This window comes from Lytechinus variegatus, chromosome 3, assembly GCF_018143015.1.
Source record: "Lytechinus variegatus isolate NC3 chromosome 3, Lvar_3.0, whole genome shotgun sequence".
Taxonomy (NCBI): domain Eukaryota; kingdom Metazoa; phylum Echinodermata; class Echinoidea; order Temnopleuroida; family Toxopneustidae; genus Lytechinus; species Lytechinus variegatus.
In genome coordinates, this window is record NC_054742.1 from 12,553,118 (window position 1) to 12,573,675 (window position 20,558).

The 20,558-nt window shown below is 34.7% G+C and overlaps 1 protein-coding gene across 1 annotated transcript in view; it reads left to right on the forward strand.

Moving 5' to 3' along the window:
* LOC121410242 overlaps window positions 1-20,558 on the forward strand; it is a 44,801-nt gene that overhangs the window by 15,243 nt on the left and 9,000 nt on the right. Inside the window, exon 2 of the mRNA XM_041602182.1 lies at window positions 12,327-12,425. Coding sequence (XP_041458116.1) covers window positions 12,327-12,425 — 99 coding nt within the window. The remainder of the gene's footprint in view (window positions 1-12,326; window positions 12,426-20,558) is intronic.

Genomic DNA, 20,558 nt, shown 5'->3' on the forward strand with positions numbered 1-20,558 from the left:
ATTCGCCTATTTCAAACTCGTCCACTCACCACATGGTCTACTTTTTAGTCTTCTGCCATTCCGCCCATCAACATTATGGTCTAGTTTGTCCAATTAGACCAAATGGTATATGGACTAAATGGCTATTTTGCCAACTGGTTATTAGACGGAATGACATTAGACTAAATGAAAGTAGACTATGTGGTGGGTGGACGAACTGATGGTAGACCAAATGATAGTAGACGAGTTGGCAAATGAACGAATTAGCATTGGATATAAACCTTACAATCGACACTAAAATGACCTGGTAACATTGCATAAATAAAAGAGTAGATGTTCGGTGTCTTATGGAACCTATCACACAAGCTGAAAAAGAGAATTACAGCAACATGGCTTGCGTTCAAAATATTAAAAAAATGCTTCACTTTCATGGATATCAATGCTAGAATTATAACGTTTGGATTGCTGGATTTAATCACATGTGATTCGAAGATGAAGCTTTTTTTTTAAGTGACAAAATTTTCACGAATCTTCCGAGAAACAAACCTCTCATCACTTTACGAAAGGCATCAGATTTCACCAGCTACAGTCCCATATAAATTATTATGGCATTGGTGACATCAGGAACAGGAGCATCTTATAACATGCGTCTGAGCTTTTACCACACACACTCCAGCTTTCTTGTTTCTATGTTGCGATCACAGGGATTTGTTGTGTTAGTTTTGTCCTTTTTTTCCTCATCGACTATTTTTCACTTTCGCATTTTAGTTCTTGAAATATATCCCTTTGCTTTCAACTCAAAATCAAAATCAGGGGAGACTGTTTCAATATTTAAGCATGATTTCATAACGAAAAATTTGTCGAAAAATGATTTTGTATAATATTTTACAATGCAAATTTAGTTGAAGTTTATAAATTTTGGCTCTTATTCGAAAAGTAGATTATTAACACGCTGTTTATGATATAAACAAAGCATCCTCAGTAAATGAATGACGAAAAACTGAAATGAAAAGCAATAACAAAGAAAAAAAATGCGTAATAAACTTATTTGTTTTACACATTCCCAAAGTTCAATGATATTTAACAGCCTGCTCAACCTTTCCGGACTATCTCAATAAGTCTAAAGTAATGTCGTATGCAGGAGTTCAGTTTCATCCTCTTATAAATGAAATACGTGGTAGCTGCATCAGACAAAATAAAATAGATTAGATTTCCTTTGGGCAATGTCTTTTGGAGCCTATTATTGGTATAGTACGGATGTCTCTTTATGCAGCATCATCCACCCTGTGATGTTAAACCCTTATAGAACGCAGGTGTGTATAAGCTTTAATTTATTTTCTTCTCTCTTTTTAGCCAAGATTTCTCTTGTAGTAAAATATATTTCAGCGACGATGAAATATATTGTATTTCTATTCAGTTTTCAGCCTTTTCACGGGAGTTCCGATGTGCATTTAGTAAAGATCAATTTCTAGAATGACATTACAATAATAAGAGTATTTAGTGCCGCCTGATCTGCTTTTTCGTTATACTATAGATGGAATTAAAATGGGTGTGATCAAAGCTTATGCCTCAAATTTGACAAATTTAGATCAACTAATTTCGTTAAATACCATCTACATTAAAACGTTTACAGAAAATGGATGCTGTTATAACCGGCAGCAAAGAGATTGTCATCTTAAAAGTCTGCCAATTTCGCTGATAAACGAGGTCACGATTTTAAGTATAATGTCAGCCAGCACCAATGAGGTACATGCGGAAGAAGTCAATTGCAGTATTATTAAAATTATCAAAATACTTTTATTAGATGTCCGTTAGGAGTGATATACGTATTATATTCCACATGCGTATTTTGGGGTTAGAATCGCAGCCATGACGTGTTTTCCTTCAGCAAGAAATTTATCCACATTGTGCTGCACTCAACACAGGTGAGGTGAATGAGTACCCGGCAGAATGAATTCCTTGAATTCGCTGATCGTTCAAAGGCAGCTGGAGCTAAAGCTAGGGTGAAAATAATGACAACAACGTGCCTCGGAATAGATTATTTCTAGATATGGACCTATATAAATGCCTTTTATCATTATCATAATAATTACCACCAAAAACATCTAATGTTAAAACAACTTGCAAAAGCAAAAATTAATGTTTCGCGTATGTTTTTTTTTCAGTTTTAACTAATTTTGAGAGACAGCAAACGTGTAATTGACACGACTGACATATTTCTTCTTTGCTTAAGACTTTTTTAGTGCTTCAAGCTTAAATGGTGCGAGAACTTTGTGTGTTCTTCTATTAGGCAATTTTGTCTTCACATGTAACATTTACTCAATCATGTATCACTCTATTTTTTTTGCATATGCTTGATCTGAATGATGTGAACACACATAAAACAATAACATAGTAGATATTCGGTGTCTTATATGGAACCTATCACACAAGCTGAAAAAAAAAGAATTACAGCAACATGACCTGCGTTCAAAATATTAAAGAATTTGCTTCACTTTCATGGATAACAATGCTAGAATTATAACTATTTGAAATTCTTAGAGACATAAATAAGTACCAGAGCTTCTACAACAGGTATAAATCCAAATTGTGGACTGTATTGCTCTTTAACAATCTGTGTTAAAGCTGCTTAGATGTTTGTTAAGTTTAAGTTCTTATTCATACCTGTAAAGGGTGAGCGAACTTATCAACAATGGTTCATCAAACTGTGTGTTATAAATGGCTAGTTTAAAAATTTTTCTTTTTTAGAAAACTAACCATGCGACAAAATTAATTAGCCCATAAGTGTATTTGTATAGAAAAAAAACTAATGTTTTGGGAGTAAAATATCTAATTGGTAAAATGTAGTGAGTAGCGAATAAGGGTGTTATCATTCAATGGGGCCTATATTACAAGACTTAACACACTTTTCAGAATATTGCATTATGGGTTAGGTATAAGGTCAGACTTTCTTTGAATATCTACGTGTCAAATTTTCAATTAAAAAGTTGATTGTTATTTCACTATCCCCTTATGTGTGGTAAATTATTAAACAACATGATAATTTGGTATATTTTGTTTGTATTTTATGATTATGTATGTGAAAATATGACTTAAACCGGATACAAATATTGACGACATTGTCTTAATCCAACAGTTTCAATGAAGAATATAGTATTTGGGCGAACACTGAGTTGACATCGATGCAATGGGACAGTATTTTAGTTCATCCTTGTACATAGCTTCTGAAAACATCAATTAACTATTCATATTCTGAGGCTGGTGGAGATGGTATCAAATATATTTGTGTGTTCTTATCGCAGTATCGCGAGAGTTCACTGCAAGAGAGATATAGATATCATTAATCTATACTGAACATGATGAACATATTAAAAAATAAAACTGAGTAACTCTACAAAAAGCTTGTTCAGAATCGGCCCATCACTTTGGGTCCCCATACTAAAAGAAATGTAAATAAGATTGATGCTGTTACTTAACTCCTTTGTTAGGATTTTTTTATACTCAAGTCATCTTGCATGTACATTTAATAAACGAGTTCAATTCAAAGATAGTATCAATACCTCATCCTTTCTACTCTACCCAATTTATCTCAATTATACAGACGAAATCCTTTACCCTCTTAAACTATTTCAATCACTCTCAGAGTCTTAGTTAATAATTAGGTTGCAATTTAAAGATATATCATACACAAAATGCAACTCAATTTGTTGTATTTCTGTCATTAAGAAAAATCCTACTTTTCCCTCTCTCTTTACTTTTTTATGTTACCTTTACTCCATTCAATTTCTAGATTCTTGATTCTCTTCCTTTTTTGTATATTGTCTGAAATTGATTAAAAAATGTATAAGCCAATAAATCAACACAATTCTGTAAAAAATTATATAGAAGCACATGCCTGAAATGTCGTTTGTTATTTCTAACGCTGAGACGATGTGAATAAATTGCCCCCTACACGAAATATGAAATTAAAATTCAAATGTATATATTATGCACATACATCCGATACGTCTGACGTGGCAAAGACTACGAATTGTGGATGCTTGGCATCCACAATTCGTAGTCTTTGCCACTTCAGACTATCGTTTGTGTTCACCATAGCAGCAAAGACAATATAACTGCAGCCTCCGCCTAGATAATAGGCTAATATTACAACAACATACAACTTTAATTGTCGCACTTTTAATTTGCCTGCATGTGCGTATGACGAATTCAGGTTAACCTTCTTTTTAATTCAAAACCATAATAAAAATAATAACTTAAGGAAACTTTTCGTGTCAATATCAGTATTATTTTCATGCTGTCCTCTCATTCAAATCATTAAAATGATCGACTGTTGTCTTTGCTATTACCACAGTTGTTCACGTTATTGCTATTTTCATTTTAGTGGCTTGTATAATTAATTTTCGTTTGTCTTCTCCCCATATTAGATCTACTTCTATTCCATCCTACTTTATCCTGTTCCTCTCTTTCTTGTTCAAATGGCATACATTGCCTTTATAATTATAATATTTGTCAGTACTTTTTTTTCATGTTCTTCCCCCGATTATTCAAGTCATGAAAAATCTTTGTTTACAATAGTATTTTCATTATGTATTTATTCTTGGTATTTATGATCATTCATTTAGGGGTATAGACATCCTCCTTTTCATGAAAGATGAGATTATTTCATTTTTATATGATTAAATGATTCTATCATTCAATTTGTATTTTTAATGGACGTTCATTGATTTCAATTTCAATTTTTTTGCATTTTATTTTGGAACTGTAGGAAAAACCCACTCTTTATATTTTTATTTGCATTTTATTATTCAGGAGTGTCTTTCTCACTCCTGACATTTCCTGAAATTCCTGACACCTTGATGAGATTTTACTCGTTTCTGAGTGTCATTCTCACTCATTTAATATGTAGAGAGGAGTAATACATCTATGAACACATTACATAGAAGGCATATCTTATATATGTCAGGGTGTGCCTTATCGTTTGTGGGTAAGTGTGTGTGTATGTGTGGGTGGTGAGATGTGTATGTGTGTGTGCCTTGTCGTTTGTGGGTGTGTGTATGTGTGGGTGGTGAGACCTGTGTGTGTTTGTGGGTGTGCCTTGTCGTTTGTGGGTAAGTGTGTGTGTGGGTGGTGAGACGTGTATGTGTTTGTGGGTGTGCATTGTTGTTTGTGGGTAAGTGTGTGTGTGGGTGTGTGTTGGGGGTGGTGAGACGTGTATGTGTTTGTGGGTGTGCCTTATCGTTGTGGGTAAGTGCGTGTATGTGTGGGTGGTGAGACGTGGTTATGTTTATGGGTGTGCCTTATTGTGTGTGGATACACAGCAAAAACTGTGGTGTTAACCGGTGTACATAGAGGACCACACCAGTTATTTTACACCGGTGTTAAATTGATGGTGTTATTTTTACACCTATTTACACTCTTTGGTGTTATGTTCAATCTCTAAGGTGTTATTTTAACACCCCAGGGTGTGGTCCTCTATTAACACCAATTGGTGTCAGTTTTAACACCACAGTTTTTACAGTGTATGGGTGTGTGTATTATAGAGGGTGGTGAGACGTGTATGTGTTTGTGGGTGTACGAGCCTTTTCGTTTGTGGGTAAGTGTGGGTGGGGGTGGTGAGGGAGTGTGCGCGTGCGCGCCTACTAAAATTATGCATGTAGATCGAAACGATGTCATTGGCCGTGTGGTCTCGTTATCGTAAGCTTATGAGTTCGAATTCCGCTCTGATAAAAAGACTAGAGAGTTATTTCCGTCGTCCATAAGGTCATCCACTATGCCTGATTAACGTAAAATGTTTCCTGTACCAGCTTGGCTAATTTATACCAGCAAAAAGTTGTCCGTCCGAGCTTCTATATAACAAAAACAGAAAAAAGACATGGGTTCCGTGTTTTTATGTGTTTGAAATGACTGAATTCAAATTAAACATGTTGAGAAACCTTATCATTTCAGCGAAGTGCCAATGTTATTGTTTAGTGCTGATTCTTGTGCTCAGTTTCTCTACGCCATGGCGATTCTCATTATACAGAAAGGAAAAGTATAACGTTTATATGGTATGACTTCCTATTTCCATTATATTACGGTTATTGTAGGAATTCAGTTAATTTTTCAAATCGGATTTGGTATTATTTGGGATTTTTAGAGTAGCATTTTCCACATGAAGAAAATCCTTAAAAAATTGAAATGGATAATGAGCCACACACAAAAATGACATTACTATACCGAGAAAAAGTCCAATGATGATGATTGTAAAAGTAGTATATATCCTAACATTACATCCCATCCGAGCAGGAATTACCCATCTGACATCCCTTGTTTGAAAGCTACACATAATTAAAGAAACAAGGTGATAACCGACAATCTACGCTTCTGAAAAGAACCGAATGATTATTGTAGGCGGTAGACCTAGAGGGTACAATAAAACAAACAAAAAACATAAAAAATGCAATTACAGGAGGTTGCCATTACGACTACTTAGCTCCAAGAATAATATTGTATAACCTGTCCCCTCTTTCGTGATTTTTTTTATTAGAATCTAAGGAGGAAAATCATATAGTCTTATCAATCCTAAAATACCAATCTACTTTTACTTTTTAAAACTCCTTCTGTTTCTCTCGAATTTGCTTCTTTACTTTCATTATTGCATGTATTGTAAAATTTGTTTGGAATCGTATATTAATAATAATAAATGTGTGGCTGTTGTTATTCTACTGGCCTTTTATACAGTGATTATTTATTTTCAAGGTACAAAATTTTGTTGAATACATGATATTGTGCTCGTTTTTAGGAATTTTTGTATGTTTTATGTTAAACAAATACGATTTACAAGAAGATTTAGGGAGGTACTGCATAACTTAAAAAAATATAGTGTTGTTCTTATTACATAACCTCCTTTTTAAAATCACGGCCTTGGAATCACATCTATGTTCATTTGAATAAAATCAAATCCGACAAAACTTTTATCTCGTATCACGTTGTAATAATTTTATCAACTCATCAGTAATGCAATGTCCGTCTCTACCTTTAAACGTAATTTTTAGTTTTTAACCACGTTTCTTGTGTGATTAGCGTGATATTTACCACTTTTGAAGATAATTTTAGCGCTCATCAAATCTTCACTCTGGGCAATATGCTGTTTACCTAATCCAATCTAATTGGTTTCTTGTTTAGATGATGAAAGAATTCAGATTTTTTTACCTGCTTTGGTTAAGCTTACCTGTGTGGGATAGAGATGATTCAGAATATCATGATTCAGAGGTTCAAATGGCAAAGGTATAAATGGCAGCGGTAAAAAATGGCAGAGCGAATGGCAGAGGTAAATATGACACAGAGGTAAATAAATGGCTAGTCTTAAACCCCGGCTATGCCCCCAAAATCCAAAAGCCTCTCCATGTCTCCATGTATAGTAGATTAGATAATAAAGGTTCTGAGTAGAAAATGAGAATTTTGATGTCGGACTGTATGGAAAGGGTAACACTTCAAATCATACTTTAGATCTTCTGCACCAAATTGATAATACTTGAGTTGGTATTCCTTTTTTTCCCTGGACTTACATGAACGGCCTTCTCATGCCAAATCGCTCTTCTAATATTCAATTTTGAAGCACACTTTGGATCCCAATATTGTACTTTATTCATTAAAGGGGAAATTCACCCTGACATAAAGTTTATTGTAAAATTGCAGAAAATAATTAAAATTATATTGGTGATGGTTTTAGGGAATCCATCAAAGATTCAAAAAGCTATTAGAATTTTATATTTTAGTGATGACGTCATTTGCGAGGAAATTTTTCCGCTATATGGTGTAATAAAAAATATCAATGAAATGTCATTTTCTTAAAAGAAAAAAGGAAAATGGTGTTTATTTTACCATAAGTGTATCAACATACAAATCATTTAAAATCCGCTCCTGAATGATTTTTTTTAGCAAATGCACTGATTAAAAAAATGAAAAGTATACATTTTGGTGTATAAACATACGGGGTAGCTGCTCCTTTGACTCGTATATGACGTAACAGATCAAAAACTCAAACTTAAAATAAATTTCTTTCTTCTTTGATGGGGTTTCCGCAAACCTTCTGTCACGTGGGAAGTGACTTTTTTAAATTATTTATCTACTGCTGTTGACACCAAATAAGGAATACGTAAAAACTGAGGATTACAGTTATGAACGATTTAATCAAACCTTTTCTATATTTCTTTTGATTTCTTTGACAATGATTGTACAAAAAAATATACATAGATGTGGATTATGGATAACAAAATATAACTTAACTTAACGGTAATCGTTGATGTGAGCCCCCAGCATCCTGTCTGGTCTGGTCTGACACGCCCCACTTGGCCCTGGTGGTCGGTCCAGTTCCTGGCCTCCGCAGGTTGCGATGTCTCTTCCACTCGGCCTCCGCAGACTGTGTTACCCCTCGATGAGTAGCCCCCAGATAAGAGAGATGTGGCTTCAACAAATTAGTGGACGAGATCGAGCCCCCAATGATGACATGAATTTTTGACCAGTCATGTCGGTGGAGAACCGGCGGCAGCTGGGGTCGTTATCTCGTCACCGACGTAGTCCTACAGTTTTAACTAAGACTGCCTACACGAACATCTGTAGTCTATTCTGGCTTAGGTGGTTCTCCCTGAATTACCGAAATTAACCTCCTAATATACACTACCGTTACTAGGTCTGACTGTAAAATTTCTATAAAGTAATTCAAAGGATTTCAATAACAGATGAGTGCATAAAGCAACACATTCTTATTAATAAAAGACACTTCCTGTGTATCTATACATCTATACACTCATCAATGCTAGATCACTTTTGGTTATGTATGACACCTGTATGAAAATGCTTACATAATACGAAATATTTCTAACACCTGTATAAAATATGACATAAACCTGGTACACTTGTACTCTTAAGGGGGGGGTATCAAGCGTTTCCAATGCTTGCTTTAAAGTATTCCAAACACGTGTACCTAATGGTCTACAAGACAACCCTAACCTGGATGAAATGTTTAACACATGTTATAAACTATAACCGAGACACATCTGTAATTAAATTTCTTTCCTGACACCTTAACTTCATTTTTCTGCTATTTTTACAATAACCCATTTGTCAGGGTGAACTTCCCCTTCTAAACACGTCGATAAATGGTACCTAAGAAACGTCTATAAATTTAAATCCCCGATTAGCCACACATTTCCAAATTCATGCGGTAACCATTACCATAGAAACTAGTTTAGGAAGCTGACATCCACTTGGACTAGCTGCAATGAGGTATTGCTCTGAAAATCTGAACACTAGTCGCTATTATCATATCATATACAGTTAACTATATACGTATCATATTAATGTCTATAAGGATCCATTATGATGTTGAAATATGAAATATTATTTTTATTATACAGAACGTTTTACGATTTTCTGTTATCCAAGTGATGCAAGTGGTTCGAAAAATCCCGAAATTGTTTATTTAAGTGTGTAATTGGTAACGCACATTGGAGTTTACATTCAAATTCGTTTGGTATGTGATGAAGTGATGTTCTACTTTACGAACTGGCCAAGATAAATCACTCACCAATTGAAATCATTTTGGCATTTAGTTAAATCATATCAACTATAAAGTATAGACCTAAAATGATGAAGAAATCCAAATAATATCTAATTAGCTCATAATACTCATTTCGTCGACAGGAGTCCGGAGTCCATTCAAGGTCAACAATGACTGATATCAACTGAAGAGGCTCTGTCTTTTCTTGTTGATGTAGCATGTCATGATCTTTACCTCTGTCATTTTTACCTCTGCCATCTTTACCTCTGCACGTTTTAACTCCGTCATTTTTACCTCTACCATTATTACCTTCCCGAGGGGCAGTCATATGTACCTCTGTACACATGCGTGACCAAATTATTTCCAGACACTCCCTACAAAAGTTTTTTTCTGTGTGCAAGATAACCTCTAAACAAGTTTTCGCCTGAATATGACCCCTAAAAAAAATTGACGATCTGTTCTCCCGTTTCTCTAGCCCGTTGCTGACCATCGGGAAGAACCCGAACACTTCTCAGTCAGAAACGACAAGGAAAAAGCTTGGGGAGAAAACATATCCTACACACGTTTGGTCATAATCAAGAAAATCAATTAAAAAATACCTTATTTGACCCCGTGATACCTTATTTGACCCCGTGATTGACCAGTCTTTCAAACCACCCTTTTTGTATAAAATCGGTGTTTTTGATACCCTTAACGAGTGCTTGCGCAGCCCGCGCGTCTGAAACTAAAAACAAACCCCACCCCTTTAAACGCATTTTTGGGGGTCACGCATGACTGGCCATCTCCCGGGGATTTCCTCTGCCATTTTTACCACTGCCATTTTTGCCCCTGCCATTTTTACCTCTGCCCTTTTTACCTCTACCCTGTTTACCTCTGCCATTATTACCTCTGACATTTTTACCTGGCACCATTGTCAGGCACTCAAAGTATAAGAATGGAGAAGAGTAAAGATAACATAATATGGTAGGCAGGAACCAAGGTAGATTTATTCATAAGAGCTATTGGTAAATAAGAATTTGTATTATCATTATTATTATTATCACTGTTAGTAATGTTATTACCATTATCTTTGCTACTATTAATATAATAATAATTATTATAATTACGTCTATAATCACTGTATTATTGCTATTTATCGAAAGAATTTTAATCTTTCGGTCAAAATACACTTGGATAAAAAATTTGAAAGTATGCAGTTTATCTTTCATTCTATTTTTATCATCATTCGTATCATTATTGTTATTATAATCATTATCATTGTTATCAGTATTATTATTATGATTACTATAATCATTGATATTATCATCATTGTTATTGCTATTATTATCATCATTAATGATTCCAATGTATAGATTACTTTGAGGCGTTCAAAATTCTATCATGTTTCTATGATTCCATCATTCATCAGTTCGGATTTCTGATTACTGGTGAATAATCTTCCCAATGAATATCAAGATGATTGTATTTTCCGCTTTTATTACATATCAATATCTTCCATTAGAGGATAGTTACTGACAGCAATGTTTGTATATCCTATCAATTAAGATTAATGTAAAACAATACACACCCGCACAATTCACTTCTTAAAAATTCACATCATAATTTAGATGATACTCAGGAATCGACCTGGATTACTAAGAGTAATTGGTTTTCTAACTGGATTTCATGGGGCTTAATAAAAGGGATTCTGGCACTAGAATAAGGGTCATTAAAATTCATCGATATTATGTCAGTGGTTCCGTACATGATATGCCGCAACTTCAAAGGCAATTATATTTCGTATCGTATAAGCTATGAGAAAATTTATCATGTTCCATTATAAGTAAATTTCCTGTAAAGCAGTAATTTTTCAAATGCCTCTTTTGCATTTTGAAATGCCAAAGAATTTTATCAACGCGGTTATAATAATGATGAAACTAATTATAATAACATAAATAATCATCATATTAATAAACAGTCTAACAATGATTTAAAACTAAAAAAAATTATAATATCAATAATTATAACAACGATTATAATTACCTTTATCATCATCTTCATTATGAAATGGCAATAATGATTACAATGAAATTATTTTGATAACATTAGACATCACTTTTTGTTACAATCATAATTAGACTTTTCCTATACCTGAATCATGAATGTAATCTTTCCTATGTGTTTGTATAGTCGAGCAGAATTCTCATTTATATCGAAATATCCCATACTTTACTTTAGCTTCGTATGTTGATATCTCCCTATGAGTACCATAAAAAAGTCAAAAATTCAAGACAATTCTGTAAAATTATGTTTATTAAGTTAAATAAGTTGATGGTATTTGATAATATTTCTGATAATTTTAGTGAAATTCTGTGATTTGTTATCAAACAATTAATGATCTCATTTAGGTCTAAGCAAGTACAGATAATTTTCTCTTGCATTTTTTTTTCATTTAAAACTACACTGACGAATAAGTTGAAATATATTACATGAATTGATGGATTGATCAATTTGATGCGAGATACCTACTCAGCAAAAAATGTGTTGTTAACCGGAGTACATAGAGGACCACATCATGTATTTTACACTGGTGTTAAATTAACAGTGTTAGATTAACACCTATAAGTGTTATTACAGCATCATGGGTTGTTACATTTATACCCTTTGGTGTTATGGTAAATCTATAGGGTGTAATTTTAACACCTCAGGGTGTGGTCCTCTATTAACACCAACTGGTGTCCGTTTTCGCACAGTTTTTAAAGTACACCTTAATTTGTTTTTTACATTTTTTTTGTTTCATTGTTCTTTTAATTTCTTTTTCCAGAAAACTTACTACAGGGTAGGACACCCAATATGATTGAAAAACGAAATTCCAATCGATGTTTGAATTGCGGAAATTTTAACTGTGTTATGCTCTGTATGGGTAAGTATCAACGAAGTTAGCTATGATCGTATATAATTATTGCAGCAGAGGTGATTGGTTTGCATTGGGTACATGAATTATATGAAAGATGACATATTTATTTGATATATACATCCCAAACCAACCGTTTTGAAATATATCATAAAATATTCATTAGTAAATTTATCTGTTAAATCCTATTACAAAGATTCATTGATTCTACAGTGCGTATAAAAAAGTTTACACTTAGAAAAATTCCCGTAAAATTATACATTGGTAATATTCTGGTTATTTCTCGATATTTTAACATTGAATGGTAGAGATCCATTTCAGCAAATGATGACATAACTGTCGAAAAAAAATCCGCTAGAGTGAGCACCACTTACTTTTGATAAGTTAGTGAAAAATGATTTGCCCAGAACTTTGAAATAGTTATGCGAATAAAAGTAAACCTTAATCATAAAGAACACGTGGGATTTATCTAGTACAATTGATTGGAAGATATCTTTTACCTATTTAACTTCTTTCCTTGCTCAAAACACTTCGAAGAGTTCATTGCGCCCCACCCCGCTCCCCTACACACCAATGCCATCATGACGATATTTGCTTTACACTGAGCTGTGATTTACATGAAGTGGCTTAGGCTTGATTTTCATTTTGTTAATCATTGTCAAGCTTGGGAAAAGTGTAGAGAAACAAGTATTATATGAAAAATGAAATGTAAACCCACTTTAAATGATAACAAGTGGAATGCCTCTGGCGGTCTCACCTGCATCACGCGGTTCAATATAGCAGCAGTGCTGACTTTGAAAACTCGCAAAAGATGTTCAGTGATACATGGTTACTCTTATGTCCACTTTTTATGAACTAGACCAATAAACTTACAGAGATATGATGGTTATTCAACAAAAAACCCCAACATGGCCAAAGTTCATTGACCCTAAATGACCTTTGACCTTAATCATGAGACCTGAAACTTGCACAAAATGTTCAGTGATGCTTGATTACAATATGTCCAAGTTTCATGAATCAGATCCATAAACTTTCAAAGTTATGATGGGAATTCAACAGATACCCCCAATTCGGCCAAAGTTCATTGACCCTAAATGACCTTTGACCTTGGTCATGTGACGTGAAACTCATGCAGAATGTTCAGTGATACTTGATTAACCTCATGTCCAAGTTTCATGAACTAGGTCCATATATTTTTTAAGTTATGATGACATTTCAAAAACTTAACCTCAGGTTAAGATTTTGATGTTGATTCCTCCAACATGGTCTAAGTTCATTGACCCTAAATGACCTTTGATCTTGGTCATGTGACATGAAACTCTAATAGGATGTTCAGTAATACTTGATTAACCTTATGGCCAAGTTTCATGAACTAGGTCCATATACTTTCTAAGTTATGATGTCATTTCAAAAACTTAACCTCAGGTTAAGATTTGATGTTGACGCCGCCGTCGGAAAAGCGGCGCCTATAGTCTCACTCTGCTATGCAGGTGAGACAAAAACTTAGTAAAAAATGCATGAGATGTCTGATATAAACTTTTCTTCAAATTCAGTTGTCCTCAGATCCAGCTGGCACAAAAAGGGTAAAGGTTGTGCGTGCTAAGTGTTGAAACTTTGGGTGGCAAAATTGTTATAAAATGCTTGAATGTATTCGTTTTTATTTCAATTGACTAAAAGGGCAAGAGATTCGCCCTTTCCCCTTGACACAGCGTGAAAACGAGCATTTCTGCGCAAACAGATTTATGCGAGCTTTACAAAAATGGACAGTGCTCACTCAAGTGTAACATTCTGTCAAAACTTTTACTTCCAATGGATAGATGAGACCCAAACCCAAGAATACATGTGAAAAACTTACCCATATGTTGTATATTTTTTAATTCCCAGGTCTTTTTCAAAGTGTAAACCTTTTTATGATACGCACTGTAGATCAAAGTTTAATTATTTATGTCTTGTTTCAATATCTTACATTTTTAACAACTATCGTATGTGTATATTTGTAAATTGTACGGAATTCAGCCGTAAGGTTGCTATGTGCAATGTTTTTTTATGCCGAAATAAATGAATAAAATGAATAAAAATTGATTTCATTTTAACCTTTTCGCTTTTATCGTTCAAATTAACTGAGATCATTAAGATATCAGCACAACTGGTATAGTGGGTAAATGCTAACATTATCGCTAGAAAGGGCGTTCGGGTATGACCCGACAACGAGAAGATTTCATTTGATCGATATTTGACACTACGAGTGGATCATTATGTTGATGATTTCAAATAATCAGGTCATTCTTGTTCCAAAGAATGAACTATGAGTTGATGGACTGAGGGTAATGAAGAGTTATCCGTAAATACTACAGTGCGTATCAAAAAAAAGTTTACACTTTGAAAAAGACCTGGGAATTAAAAAATATACAACATGTGGGTTTTTTTTTTACATATTATCTTAGATTTGTCTTGGGTTAAGTCGGCATATGCAGACTTGCTGTACTCCGCCAACATTTGGGTCTCATCTATCCAATTAAAGTAAAAGTTTTGACAGAATGTTACACTTGAGTGAGCACTGTCCATTTTTGTAAAGCTCGCAGAAATCTGTTTGCGCAGAAATGCTCGTTTTCACGCTGTGTCAAGTGGAAAGGGCGAAATTAAACTTACTCTCCGACACATTTCTCATACATTTCCCTTGCACTTTTAGTCAATTGAAATAAAACGGATACATTCAAGCATCTTGTAACAATTTTGCCGCCCAAATTGACATTTTAACACTGAGTAAGCATAACCTTTAACCTTTTTGTGCCAGCTGGATCTTAGGACATAACTGAATCTAAACAAAAGTTTATTTCAGACATCTTTAGACATTTTCACTAAGTTTTTATCATTTAAAGTGGGTTTACTTTTTATATTTCATTTAATACTTGTTTCTCCACACTTTTCCCAAGCTTGACAATGATTATCAAAATGAAAATCATGCCTTAGCCATTTCATGTAAATTACAGCTCAGTGTAAAGCAAATACCGTCACGATGGCCTCAGTATGTGGGGAAGTGGGGTGGGGTGAAATGCACTCTTCGAAGTGTTTTTGGCAAGGAAACAAGTTTAAAAAGGTAAAAGATATCTTCAAATCAATTTTCCTATCTAAATTACACATGTTCTTCATGATTAAGGTCTATTTTTATCCGCATAACTATTTTAAAGTTCTGCGCAAATCATTTTTCACTAACTTTTCAAAAGTGAGTGGTGCTCACTCAAGCGGAAATATTTTTCGACAGTTATATCGTCATTTGCTTAAATGGATCTGTACCAATGTTAAAGTGTGGAAAAATCTTCAGGAAATTACATATGTATAATTTTACAGGATTTTTTCAAAGTGTAAACTTTTTTTTGATACGCACTGTAGAGATTTCTTGAGCATTGACAATAAGCCGGTATGGTTTTCTTCTCTTCGACGTCTTTATGAACGAGTCTGGAATAAGAATCGGGAATAAAGATCACTAAAATAGAATTCTATCAAAATTTGCTCAAAATATTGATAAATACTGATGAAGATACAATATATTTCATTTTGGTAGATTTTCTCTGTTATGAATATTGATCAAGAAAGACGAAGTCTAGCATTCTGTTATAGTCAAGAGTTAAACCCGGGTTTGATTAATTAAATACCATCCAAAGTGTTTTGTAACAAAATAACAAAAAGAAAAGAAGATTTGTATTGTAATGAATGGTCAAGGAGGGTACATTTTAAGGTGGAATTGGCATCGTTAAGAAATGTTTAAGTAAGCTTTGCTATCAGTTGTTGAGAAGTACAATTTGTTTTCAACGGAGTATATGCATGCCTAATCTAATTACCTTTGACTGTGAGTGACCATTTTGATGGATAACGGAAAGCATTTACACTTAAAGAGATTAAAAGTTGCCCGATTCCATTTGGGGTATCAGTCTCCAATAAGAAGTTAGATGAGTGGGGGAATGGCTTTAACAGAGAATGAAGGATTAGAAAACCCCTGTGGGATTCTTCTTTCTGCCAATGACATTGTAATTAAGACATTCCGGAGGGAGAACGTCTTTGGATTCTCAATGATAATGAAGACACTTGAGGGCGTATAACAGCATTCATCAGTCGATTAGGATCCATTGGGGGCGTCAAGTTTGAGAATGAAACGCATGAATTCCAACGCATTTAATAGCAAGCTTACACTGGTCAAAGTAAGGGATAAGCAACATAATCATCTATGTTCTGCACAGTGGTATTAATTAGAAAATATATGTGGGATATCGTGACTGAAAAATTGAAACCATAAATCTGCTGTAAGTCTATTAAAAATATTCAGACCATAAATACAATGCTCTTTTTTTTAATAATCAAATTTGTGACTTTTTATAAAGTGATAGTTATTTGTTAGTTAAATATAATGAAATTGGTGTGGTTTTAACAGTCGTATGCAGAATTTTGATAGCTTTGAATAAACCACGAAAAATCGTGGTTTATTCATCCTCAATTGTTTCTCGAATGATGAACAAAATTATGAGCAAGATAATGTTTTTTAGTCTATAAGTTTGTATTGAGGACTGATCTCGTGACATTCGAGCTGAATAGGCCGGAATGAAGATAATTTCAAATTTCTGTAAATTTGAGGGGAAATTTCAAATTGCAAGGATTTTATTGAAAAATGTAGTTGAATTTAGTCAAATTTCTACATTAGGCATACCAATCTGATTTCCAGGGGGTGATGTCTATAGTGTATAACATACACAGCACCCCCAGAAAAAATATCAAGCAACCCCGCTACCAAGAGCCATATTCTTGAGTAACCCAAAATGCAATTAAAACGTTTTGAATTGTGTTATGATGAAGAATGAATATAATCCATTAAAAAAGAATACACGTAGAGTGTCATACCCATATCTTTGAAAGTTTTACTATTAAGAATGCACCTTGGAATCTTCGAACATCAAGAATAAATATAGGTTGGGTTTTTAACGATTCTGAACATAATAATTAGGATGCACTCCAATACCGAAGTATCCAAATAATTTTCATCCCGGCATATCCCGACACAAAGATGATTATTAGATTTAGCTTGCTGCCACAATCATGACCATGATTCAGGTAATTATACCCTATGGCGTAGTCCATAAACAATTCGCACTATCGGTTTATTATGGGGTTCTAGTTTCTTGTACACCCGAAATTGCATTATACAGAATTCCCGATAAAGATATAAAAAAAATACTCATGAAAGTAGAGAAGTGTATCTTCGGCAGCATGAAAGTTACAATCAAGGGAAATGAAATTAAATGTTTGACTAAACAAACTAAATGTACGTTTAGATTATTTAACTGAATTACATTTATTCCATGTATATTTTATCAAATAAAACTGGCATTTCGTGTGATATGGACGGCCGAGGTGAAATTCTGAAGGCGCGTCTGAGTCGCTATGCTGTATGTAGACGGAGCAAAGCGACCGGAAGCGCCCTCAGAACTTCTTCCGATTCATCATTATCTTCTCATCAACGTCATCTACTACTTTTCTATCTGTAGTTTACGTCATAATTTTCGTCATGTTTGTTGTTTGGTTATTTCGGCACTAATGAAATACAGTTTTTAATACCTTCGCTGAAAATGGTCATCACCTTGTATAGTTTTGTTTATTCATTATTTCCATCACACAGAATGATAGCAATAGTAATGGTGGTAGTACTAGTGGTGGTGGTGGTAGAAGTAGTAATAGAAGTAGTAGTAACAGTAGTAATAGTAGTAGTAGTAGTAGTAGCAGTAGTAGTAGTAGTAGTAGTAGTAGTAGAAATATAGTAGCATAAGTAGTAGTAGTAGCAGTAGTAAGTAGTAATAGTAGTAATAGTAGTAGTAGTAGTAGTTGTAGTAGAAGTAGTAGTAGTAGTAGTAGTAGTAGTAGTAGTAGTAGTAGTAGTAGTAGTAGTAGTAGTAGTAGTAGTAGTAGTAGTCAGGTGCGCCGGAACACTTTCAGATTTGGGGGGGCAAAATCCCGAAGGGGGCACAATATTTTTGACAGCGTGAGATACCGAAGCGATCGAGCGGGAGAGGCTGTGGGACCCCCCCCACGGTAAGGACTTTGTGTAAAAATGGAGTATAAAAGTTGCGTTTCTAAGAGCATTCAAAAATGAATTTCTTGAGAATTAAACAGTATTGGAGTTCCTTTTGCTCCTTCTGTTTCCCCCTCTTCTGACCCAGACTGGTGTTTCTTCATGATCAGGGTCGCAGTTCCAGCAAATTACGAGCCTTATTGCAAACGAAATTGTTTCAAACCAATGTAATATAGGCCTTTGACCGTACGCAGCCGGGGACCGCCGATCGAGAGGGCAAAATTCACCAAAATTGTGCACGAAATCCTTCAATTTTATTCTAGAAAATGTAAAAAGCTCCCCCATCACAAGCCCCTCGCTCTTAAGTTTCTTCGAAAATTTAGGTCTTGCAGCCCCACCCACTCCCGGATTGTTTTTTTTTGCAAACGTCCATGAATAACAAAAGCTGGGATGAACCAGAGCTAGCTGCCATCTCGATCTGATTATTAACAGGTAATAGGAAGAAGTTTTGGAATCTAAAATACATAAGTGCTATATCATATGAGCTGAAATAGTATCAGACAAAACGCTTTTCAATCATGCCAATGAAAAGGAATAGAGGAAAATACGGGGCTGTGAAAATATCTTAAGATTTTTTTTCATAGTTGAGCAGTACTGTAACGCTTATGTTTTTTCTTTTATATTCTTTATTTACATTTTTATTCATATCTCGGATAATATGAGTCCGGTTAAGAAGACACTTTCACAGATGATTTTATTTTTTTCATGTCTAAACATTATCTCTAAGTTGCTTTCGAGTGGGATTCACCATTTTCACAATATGAATTATAATCCTCTACACATGATTATTCTGTGTATAATTTTCTGATAACATGTCTATATTGAGTTGAAATGACCTTGGTATTTTCTTTAGGGCACTGTCTTGTTATCAATTTATATTTAGTTGAAAATGAAATAATTGAAACAAGTTTCTCGAGATGTTATGGTTTCTGGGCTTGACAGCTATGACATAGATCTCGGGGGGGGGGCACTTCCATTCACGAGTGGATACCTTGCGCGACCATGGGGTCTCGAAAAGCACCCTTAACACGTAATTTCCATATTCTGAAAATGCACCCCTTAACAAGTATTGGCATGTGAAACCCTCCTCTTAACAAGTATTGGAAACAAAACGATACTCTTAGTAAATATTCCCTGGAATGAACCCATAAACAAGTACAGGAATGTTTTATTGTTACGGGTCCTTCGGTCGTCTGCTTTACCTTATTTGGTTTAGTACGACCCCCACCTTCTAAACCTTGCGCAAATCGGACTCTAAACACGAAGTGTTGGGGCAAAAAGACATCCTTTATAAAACATTTTAATTTTGTTTTATCATCCCCCCAAATTCGACCCAAAACACGTAATTTTCCAGCGAAATAGATACCCTTTTTTCATTATTTTTTGTGTTTTTGACACCCTTATCACGTTACGTACGTAACGTGCCATATCGTGAAAAAGACATCCTTTCTACGTGTTTTTTTGTGGTCGCGCATGGTATCCACTCGTCAATGAAGTGCCCCCCCACAGAAAATTCGTTGCCCCCCCCCCCCCGGGACATAGATTCCATTATGTTGCTCGAGTAACTAGTGTTCACGCGCGTTAGTGATATCGGGTCCGGTCTGAGCGTTTCTGGGCGACCGCGCGTTTGTTAGACGACACAGCCAGCATCATAGAGTTATAAACCTAATCATTGGTGGACCACTATCAATTTGCCATTCACTTCTTGTCTGAAATGTATTCATTAAAAGGTTGAACGTTATCACACTGTAATAAGATGGAAAAGGGGCTTATCAAAGGTATGTTTCACAGAGGAACACTGTTCGTCAAAAGACGCGAGGCTTATTATGATAATGTATTTGCCCCGTCAGGGGCAAATTTTTTCATTTTTTACAATGGAAATGACAATTATCAGGCAGAAAAGTGCCTTCGTTTACTTTTGTCCTTAAATAATTTATCATTTTTCTACTTTCAGGGGGGCACATTGGGGGGGCAAAATCTCGTTTTGCCCCCCAAAAATTTTATTTGGAGGGGCAAGTGCCCCCCCT